The sequence below is a fragment of the Carlito syrichta genome, unplaced genomic scaffold, assembly GCF_000164805.1.
Source record: "Carlito syrichta isolate Samal-C Ts95f unplaced genomic scaffold, Tarsius_syrichta-2.0.1 Scaffold288951, whole genome shotgun sequence".
Taxonomy (NCBI): domain Eukaryota; kingdom Metazoa; phylum Chordata; class Mammalia; order Primates; family Tarsiidae; genus Carlito; species Carlito syrichta.
The window spans coordinates 263,764-273,593 of record NW_007233047.1 but is presented as its reverse complement, the minus strand read 5'-3'; the positions used below and the strand labels follow the sequence as shown (position 1 = coordinate 273,593).

At 42.7% G+C, this 9,830-nt stretch overlaps 1 protein-coding gene and 1 pseudogene across 1 annotated transcript in view; both read right to left on the bottom strand.

Annotated features, from left to right (window-relative positions):
- LOC103256124 (peroxisomal biogenesis factor 19-like) overlaps window positions 1-943 on the bottom strand; it is a 2,287-nt gene extending 1,344 nt beyond the window's left edge. The window contains exon 1 of the mRNA XM_008054017.2: window positions 833-943. Coding sequence (XP_008052208.1) covers window positions 833-943 — 111 coding nt within the window. The remainder of the gene's footprint in view (window positions 1-832) is intronic.
- Window positions 944-1,110: 167 nt separating this feature from the next.
- Window positions 1,111-2,449, bottom strand: LOC103256121 (annotated as a pseudogene).
- Between the last annotated feature and the right edge of the window lie 7,381 nt (window positions 2,450-9,830).

The window sequence follows — 9,830 nt, the reverse complement described above, 5'->3', positions numbered from 1 at the left end:
ATATCTATTATGTGCTGAAAACTGTTAGAAGCTTAGGAGCAAAATGGAGAAATAAAAATAGAAATGAAGCTTAACCTAAAGGTTAACATTTATTGACTATTGAATACTTTCTATCATTTTGTCTTCATAACAACTCTGCAGGTACTCACTCTGGTAGATCACATTAATGTTCCCTAATTCTTCACTCCTCTCTGTATCCCCTCTCTTTGACTTGTGACTTTGAAGTTCTTTCCACTAAATAATCAGAACTGATTTCCCTGCCCCATCACTTGTTATTTGGTCTCATGACTTGCTTTGGCTGATGAAAAGTTAGCGAATGTGATGTGACCAGACGTGAAAAATGTTCATTTGGCCTTGTTTTCTTGTGTATATGTCAGTATGAGGGGAAGAACCTGCCTAAAACTAGAAACAGGATGAGAGGCAAATAGCATAGAGGAATCACAGCCACAGACCGGCAGTGAGAAACAGTACCACTAAATGAAAGCCACCCTAGATCAGTTGAACTCCAGTCAACCCACAGATGAATAACCCCCCCAAAATGGCTATTGTTTCATGCCACTTACATTTTGTGCTTGTTTGTTAAACAGCAATGTCTGACTGATATGCACTATCAGATGAAGTGACGGAGATTAAGTGGCACAGCTAGAGGAATACTCCCAGTAAAGAGTAGAGTCCGGAATGAAACAGGACTCCTATCTATCACTGTACACAAAAATCAACTCTAAAAGTCCTTTCTTTTTAGGTAATTCAGGATGGTTTGTCTGAAGGTGAGTATGGTAACAGACCTGTAGCCACAGTCCAGGTTGCTTCTCTCCATTCCCAAAGGTCCTACCGAGAGGACTATAGAAATACAGAGTCCCAGGACTCTGCCCCTGCTCCCCAGGTACAAGAGAGGGAGTGGAAACAAGGCACAAAGACCCGGGGCATAAAGGTGAACATCCATGTGGCCACATATCATAACATTACTGCAGGAGAGGAAAGAAGATACGTGCCCCCCAAAAGAGAGACCTTCCTTCATTCGGCCTGTGATCGTGGCAGAAACCACAATGGAATAGGGCTCACAGAAAAGGCCTGCGAAACAGACCCTATTCCTAGGAATCAGAGAAAATGCCTCAGCTGGTATGGCACAATCTTGAATGAGATGACAGAGGGCAGCGGGCAGACCACTCCCACAGACAACACTCCTGCCTCAGCTCCTAATGGTTCTGCTGACTCCAGATGTTCCCCATGGATGGGACTCAGGGAAGAAAACGTGTCGTGTTTCACATGATCAGACATTGTTCACCATTAGCACCTGGTGGGCCCAAAAGATTGAGGGCATCCAGGTCAAAGTTGAGGCCAGGAGGCATCTCCCCAGGCAGTTCTTTTAGAGGATGGCCCAAATCCTGTAGCTGCTGCATAAGATCAAGCACCATCTCAAAACGAGCTTTTTGAGTGGCTTCACTGTCTGTAGGAGTCTCTGCCTCAAATTGCTCACAGATTTTGTTCATGACACTGTGCTGTTCCTGCTATTTTTCAAACTGCTCTGGAGACAGAGATTCCCGGTGACTCTGCAACCATTCTGGATACTTTTCTGTGATCTCTTTCAGTGACGGATACAGCACATCCTTGGACAGCAGGTTCTGCATGATACTCTGCATGATGGGGAGGATGTTCCCTTCCCCATCCCCTTCGTCCATGCCCAGCCCCTCCATGGCCTTCGTCAGTTCCTCTTCTGACATGCCTGAGTTCTGAAGGTCAGTGGCATTTTTGGCTAGTCCACTTAGTGTCTAAGTGAATTCTTTTTTTTTTTGAGTTGGAGTTTCACTCCGTCACCGGGACTGGAGTGCAGTGGCCACTCCCGGCCCCCGCAGCCTCGACCCACTGGGCTCCGGCGCTCCTTCCGCCCCAGCCTTCCGAGTAGCCGCAATTACAGGCGCACTCTACCACGCCTGGCTGATTTTTTATTTATTGTAGAGATGAGGTCTTGCCAAGTTGCCCAGGCGGGTCTCGAACCCGCGGGCTCAGGCAATCCACTCACCTCAGCCTCCCAAAGGCGCGGGATTACAGGCTGAACCACCGAGCCCAAGAAGTGAATTCTTGTTGGGAGGTTGTGTCACTGCCCACTCTCCCAGCAGCCTCTGAGGGCTTTTGGAACTGCTCCACCAGGTGGGGTTCTTGCTCAGCCCACTCCTTCATTGCCTTCTAGAACTCCGCGGTAGCATGGGAAGCTAGTTCACTTGTCAAATAGTTCCTGGATAAACTTCTCTTGGGAAGCCAAGAGGGCATCTTTGGCAGTGTCTCCTGGCAATCTCTTCTGGGGCCCCGAAGCATCAGGGGCTGTGGTGGTAGGAGGGGGTGCTGGAGAGGATTTGGCTTTCTCGAAATCATCAAGAGCACTTTCCAAGAGCTCCTCCAGTTCCCGGTCTGCGTCAACCCCGACACCACAGTCCTCCTCAGTGGCTGCCATCTTGCTAAAAAATCAACTCTAAATGGATCAAAGACTTAAACGTAAAACCTTAAACTATAAGAATTTTAGAAAATGTAGGAGACATCCTTACAGAACTTGGAATGGGCAACCAGTTCCTTATCATAAACGCAAAAGTCCATGCCATAAGCGGTAAGATAGACAAATGGGACCTCATCATACTGAAAAGCTTCTGCAAAGCAAAAGAAACCATCAGGAGAGTGGAGATACAGTCCACAAACTGGGAAGAAATATTTGCCTACTGGTTATCTGACAAAGGTCTAACATCCAGGATCTACAAGGAACTCAAATGTGCCGAAAGGAAAAAAACAAACAGCCCCATTACAAAGTGGGCAAAAGATAAGAATAGACACTTCTCAGAAGAAGACATATGAGCAGCCAACAGATACATGAAAAAAATGCTCAGCCTCACTAGTAATCAAAGAAATGCAAGTCAAAATCACACTGAGATGCCACCTAACTCCAGTCAGGATGGTCAGCATTAATAACTCAAAAAATAACAGATGCTAGAGAGGATGAGGAAAAAAGAACACTTCTACACTGTTGGTGGAAGTGTAAATTAGTACAACTTCTGTGGAACACAGTGTGGTGATTTCGAAAAGATCTAAATCTCATTCTTCCACACAACCCAGCAATCCCCCTTCTGAGAATATACCCAGAGAAACTCAAAGCATTCTGCAAAAAAGATACCTGTGCATGCATGTTTATTGCTGCACTATTCACAATAGCAAAAACATGGACCCAACTGTGCTGCGCATCGAAAGTGGACTGGATAAAAAAATATACATAATGGGATATTACACAGCCATAGAGAAGGACGAAATTATGGACTTGGCAGCAACTTGAATGGATTTAGCGTCTATCACATTCAGTGATGTATTACAGCAACAAAGAAGTGAGTACCATGTTCTCACTCATAATTGGACCCTGAACATTTATCATAATACTACAGGAAAGGGATTGGCAGCAGTGGGATACTGCTGGGGGAGGGAAGGCACATAACATCAATACCTGATTCTAAACCAGGTGAAGTGAAGACTGATGGGAGGCCCATTAGTACCTGTACGATGACCACTTATGTACCTAATCCTGAATTGCACACCACATCTTTAAAATAATTTAAAAAGAGTAGAATAAGAATTTGAATTTACTTCTGCCTGATTTCAAAGCCAGTGTTTTTACACATTACTGCGTCCCGGAAATCTCACCCCTGGGAATTTCCCCTAAAGTAATAGCTCCTAAAAGAAGTTATATGCACATATATATTTACTGAAGTTTTGCTTATAACTTAAAAAAAAATGAAAATGCCCTAAATTTTTCAAAGTGACAAAAGTAGCTAAGCCAGGTATAATATAGCAACTTGAAGATATAACCTGTGCTTATTAAAATGACAATTATGAAAACTATGTAACATTAGATAGAGGTCTACATTCTAATATTAATCTTCAAAACCAAAATACATTTTGTAGGTCAACTAAAAGTAAAATTGTGTGCATAGATATGCAGATTTATGTATGTGTTTGCATACATATATGCAAATAGACGAGGGCAGAAAAGCAGTTTATAAAATGAAATCAATTTCAAAGAGTCATGGGATTAGAAGCAATGTATTTTAGTCTTTACATTTTCCATTAGCATTGTTATAATAAAAACAGTGATTAAACTGACATACACACAGGTCTGGTGTCACATCTAATCCACTCAAAGGGCTTACACAGCCACCCACTGCCTCATCCACACAAGCTTCAGGCTGCCTGGGAGGCACTGAGATCTTTCTTCCCAATCCTGTTAGCAATGGACTTCAGAGAGCTTCTTTACCATGACGGACTCCAGCTAAGGGCTGCCAAGGCTTACATTTGGCCTTTAGGAAGAAGGAGAAAAGACCCTCAATCCCTGAAGGCCTTGTATTTGGCAGCCAGGGCAGATTTTTCCATTAATAAGTTCTTTGAAATCAAAGCTGGAGCCAATTCTTATCACTCATAGTAAACCTGGTTAGAAAACAAAGAGGGCATTTGAATGTGGGGGCATTTGCCTCCTCCCATCAACCTTTCCAGAATTCATGGATAACCTATACAAGAACACTTACGTGTGCTCTCTGCTGGGCCCATAGTATACATTATCCCATTTAATCTCTGAGTAATGTCATTACCCTATTTTCTAGGTGACAGAGCCAAGTCTTAGAGAAATTAGTCATTTGCACTGTTAAGTAGCCTTGGGTGGTAGTATTGGATTAATCAAGTCAAGAAGTTGATGCGGCTGTGTCCCTCCTGGACAATTAGATACCAATTCCCCAGTGATTCCAACTAGGAAGTTTTCAGGTGCCTTGAAGGTGGCTTAAAGAAAATGGTAAATTTTTCCATTAATAAGGCCTTTCCCCTGATACATGAATTCAGACTTCATTCCTTTGCCCTGGTCCACCGGGAAGGGTCCTTTTCATCTCTCAAATGACACCTATTGGTAAAATTCACCCCTAGAGAGAGGGAACAAAGTATACCTGTCTGGAGAATCTCTTTAGACTGTAAAACGTGTACCATAAACTTTGTCCTGTAAAGCAATAAGTGTGGCCTTTCTCTGGTTGCTGTCATACCTTTACATGTCTATTACCCCACCTAGATTGTGACCTTCCTGAGGACAAGGACGATTTCATTGATTTGCCTTTGTTTTCCCAGCAACTGTACATGTGCAGCACAGAGTAGGAAGTCAATTGACAATCGTCAAATGGAACTTAACTATAGCTTCCATTCAAAGTGAAAAAGGGGAACTAACCACTAAGTGCCAGGCACTGGGTTAGGCAAGGTACCATGTTATTCCCTCTGGCATCTCATTTAATCCTCATGATAACTTTATAAGGGCCTATGATCATCCCCATTTGCAGATGGTAACAATGAAGTTCAAGAAGTTTCAATGACTTGCCCATGGTCATGATCATGGAATCGGGAGGCAGTGAAGCCAGAGTTCATGCCCACCTCTGCCTGACTCCAAGCCACCATGCTGGTCCTCTCCCTCAAACATGGCGCCTCATCTCTGAAGGGATGATGCACAACTCTGCATGTGATGGGTGAGCCAAGGCTTTCCGACATTCTTCACTTGAAGAGCGGGTCCCCTCCCACCACAGCTGTCCTTATTTCCATTCTGCCTCTGGTCTGAGTGTCAGCATCCACGGGTGGCTGCCATAGTAGAGCACCCTGTGCTCTGCTTTCTTGTAAGTACCATCTCAGGCTCCACGACTCAACAGGCACCTTGTGAGGGTCTTGTGATTCAGGAGGGCACTAAACACAAGGCACGAGGGCACAGGCTGGCCTCCCATGAGCAGAGTGAATTTGCTGAGGTAGAAATTGTCTCACCCACTGAAGGCGCCAGTGAGAACTCATTGAGGGGCTCAGCAGCTCCCAAAAGCAAGCCCAGCAAAAAGCATATTCGAAAATATCTAGAACTTTTCCATTATGCTTCTTGACATTCTTTCATACTCTGCCTATTATTGGATTCCAAAACCACTGCCACATTTTTAGGTATTTGTGACAGCAGCTCTCCACTTCCTGGTACCAAAATCTGTGTTCATTTCTTAGAGATACTGTAATGAATTGCCATGAATTTGGTGGCTTAAAAAAACAGAACTTTATTCTTTCACAGTTCTGGAGGACAAAAGACTGAAATTGAGTGATAACAGAGCTGCACTTCCTCTGAAGGCTCTGAGGAGAATCTTCTTTCTGCTTCCAACTTCTGGTGGCTCCAGGTGGCAGTGCCACTCCAATCTCTGCCTCTGCCTTCACGTGGCCTTTCCCCGGGTCTCTATATGTCTCAAATCTCTCTCCTTTCTCTCATAAGGACACCAGTCACCGGATTTAAGACATAGCCTAAATCCAAGATGATCTTATCTCAAGATCCTTAATTATATCTGCAAAGACCATATTTCTGAATAAGGCCACATTCTTAGGTACTAGGTGTTATGACTTGGACATATCTTTTTGGAAAAGGCTATTCAACCATTATAATCCTCTTTGTTCCTTTAAATTTTTCAGAAAACAAAAGATATAAAATTCAGCATTAATAACTTTCTTCCTACATCTCAGAATAACTTTCCAGTCTTTTTAATGACTTACATTGCCTTGTCAATGATGTATGAAATGAAATTTTCTTGACCACTACAAGAGAAAGAAAAAGTCCTGATTGTATTACAAATGTCTGTTGGCCAAAGAATCAAGCACAGTTAACAATGAATACAAAGCTAGTTATTTGAATAAAGATTCTTATTTCTTCTTACTATCTCTTCACCACCACAGATTGCAAATCCAAGAAATTCAAGTTCAGATCTTGACTTTGTGTCTCTTTGCTGTATGTCTTTCAGCAAGTTGTTTAATATCTCCAAGCATGTTTCTACATTCATAAAACAGAGATGAAAATAATAACGAAACATGCCCTTCCCACCTTCCAGAGTTGATGTGAGGATAAAATCGTGCATATGTAGGCACTGTGCAAGTATCTGTGACTATTTTGAGTGATTCTTACAGAGTCTCTGGTTACCACACTGAGTCTCCCAAGATATGGTAACCATTCGTACACTGGAAGGTCAAATGTGGGAAGAGCTTAAATTCCAGTGGTGTCATATTAGGCACTGATGATGAGAAAAAAATTTGAAAGGATCTGCTAACCACCTGCCATCTTGTCTTCCTTAATCCCACTTCAAGGCACTATATGTGTCAGAGCAAATACTGCCTCCTCGCTTTAGAATTTTAGAAGTATATGCAAAGTATGCTTTAAAAAAAAAGTCTGTTAAGGCACCATAAACCTACATATACCTCCTAGAAGATTAGTCCCTATTGTATCATATCAATCATGTCTTTATTCTCTGTGGAATCTTCCTTCTTCCTTTCTGTGAGTTTAGTATTCACTCAACAAATGTTTTCTGATTACCTATACTAGACCAAGCCTTGGGCTAGCACTGGTGCTGTAGGTCATAGGAGGCAGGAACTGTGCCCTTTTAAATATGATGATCTAGTAGAGGGAAAAAAAATCTAAATAATTAAGTATACCATGAGATGTGCCATCCCAGACACAAGTTAAGCTTCCGTGGGTAGGGGAAGGACAGTTCAGAGACCAGCAGGAGCACAGGTTCACAGGTTCAGTGGGGAAATGAAGGCTTTAAAAAAAAAAATTAGTATTTTTCTTAATCAAGCAATTTGACCTAAGAAAGAATCTTTTGGATTTTCAGCAGTCCATAAACAATACCAATGTATGGGTTTTCATTTTTAAAAATGGAGTATGTTGCCATTGTATCATTTTAGGAATGCTCTAAGGTTTTGGTTGCTAGGACCTGAATCTCTCACTGAAATCCCAGGAGCAGAATCCTCCTTGGAGTGTGGTTGCCCAGCTGTCCCGTTCAGCAAATGTGAGAATTGGCCACGCACCGCAACTGCAGGGGCTAGGACGGGTTGGGGTTGAAGAAGCACAAGACAGGCCTTAGCAGAACAGCTAGGGTCCAGTGTGAAGGGTCAAAAACAGGAAGGTTATCCCTCAGTCAGTGGGGATCTGGAGGATTGTAAGCAGGACAAGGACCATGTCAGACATGCCCAGCCCTCTGAGATGCAACTTTGCAGAGTGTTTCACACAGGAAACAAATCATGGCAGTTACAAGAGCTAGGAGTTGAGAGAGCAAAATCCCAGCAATTGGCTTGGCACCTATTTAATTCCTGCATCCATGTCCCCAACATGTGTCACAATAAAGACATTCTCCTGGCTAGGTGCCCCTTAAAATCTCCTGCTAGAAAAAGCACCCTGGAGAGTGAATGCATCAAAAGAGCTGAAGAAGGAGAGCATCCCTTAAAGGCAAAAAGAACGTGTGAAGTAGGGAAAGAGATGGAAAAGAGTGATGGAACACAAGCAAAGAGACATCCAAAAGTGAGCGGGCTCTCACCAGAGCCAAAAGAGTAGACAGATGGATGAGAAACCTTCAACAACTCATTTCCTGATAGAACAGGGGATAACTCACAAAAATATCTGAAAGTCAAAATAAAAAACAAACATATTCCAGACCTTATGGGAACTTCTGCCAGCAAACATACTGTTTTAAAGATGGCTTTAGCAACCAATCACTAGGTAAATTAAAACAAGGTAAGTCAGGGCATCCATTGGCCTCTGTGCCATAAGTGGTTTTGAAATCCTTGGAGCAGCTCTGACAGACACCCAGAGGAGAACTTATGAGAGAATAGTTTGGTAGATTTGACAAACTAAAATGTAGTACTTCTACATATCAAACAGTTCACAGACACAAATTTTAAAGGCAAATCCAGAAAAGAAGAACTTTATGCACAAAGCTGTGTTTAATCATTTTATTTATTCTCATGAAAAAGTGGAGACTGCCTCATAATCCAACTATCAACTTTTACAAGGTAGTTATCAAGACTGGTAAATATGGAAATTGCTCACAAATGCATAACTAAGGAACAAAAACAGACCATGACATTTTGAACATGTAATTTTTATCTATGTAGTCATAAAAATGCTATCCAATATTTTAAAATCTAGAAAAAAGTTTTTAAAATATTTGTTCCTCTTATTCCCTTGGGTAAATGCTATCAACCAGAAACCAGTGGAAATGTTTTTGGACAAAATCCATTGGTTTGACACATCTTGCTTTCAGGGTTTGATCCCTCAGCTCGGTTTGAGAAAGGCCATCTACAGAAATAAGTATATTTTTCGTCAGAGTGGCACGAATCTTTTTTTTTCCTTTTTGGAGGCTGATAATAGATGCAGCTGCCAGAGCCCCCAACTGGGAATCCCCAAATGGCACAGACTCTGACCAGCTTTTTCTCTCTACTCTCTGGTAGGAGAGTGACCACCACATTCTGCTCTGTGAAGGGAGGGGTGGAGAAGGGGATGATGAAGAGGGGGTCTTGGATTCATGCAAAAGGTTTCCCCTGCATGAAGAAGAAATCGTGACCAGGACTCACTCTGTTCCTTGGCCCCAAAAAGATCTAGTACCAAGCAGGCCCTCCATCAATTAGTTAAAGTGTATCAGAGGCATAAACAAATTGTGTGTTTAACCAGGCTACTGGTATAAGCCAAATAAATGCCACACGGAAGCCAGAGTTTATTCCAAGGCCAGGAAATACAAAACACTTCATTAGGCTCTTTTGTGCCTTTCTGGGAGGAAAAAGTTGTCACTTTGCAAAGATTATAGCCCTTGCCTAACTCTTGCAACATATACTCTGTCTAGCGTGGAGAAGCTAAAAAGATTATTTCCCTTTCTGGGTCAGCAGTAACATCACACACCACGAGGTGTGCCCCGGTGCAGGGGGACTGCCAGCACAAGTGGCAGATGCGTCCTAATAGTCTATACACTCATGTGGAGCAGGGTGGTGGGGAC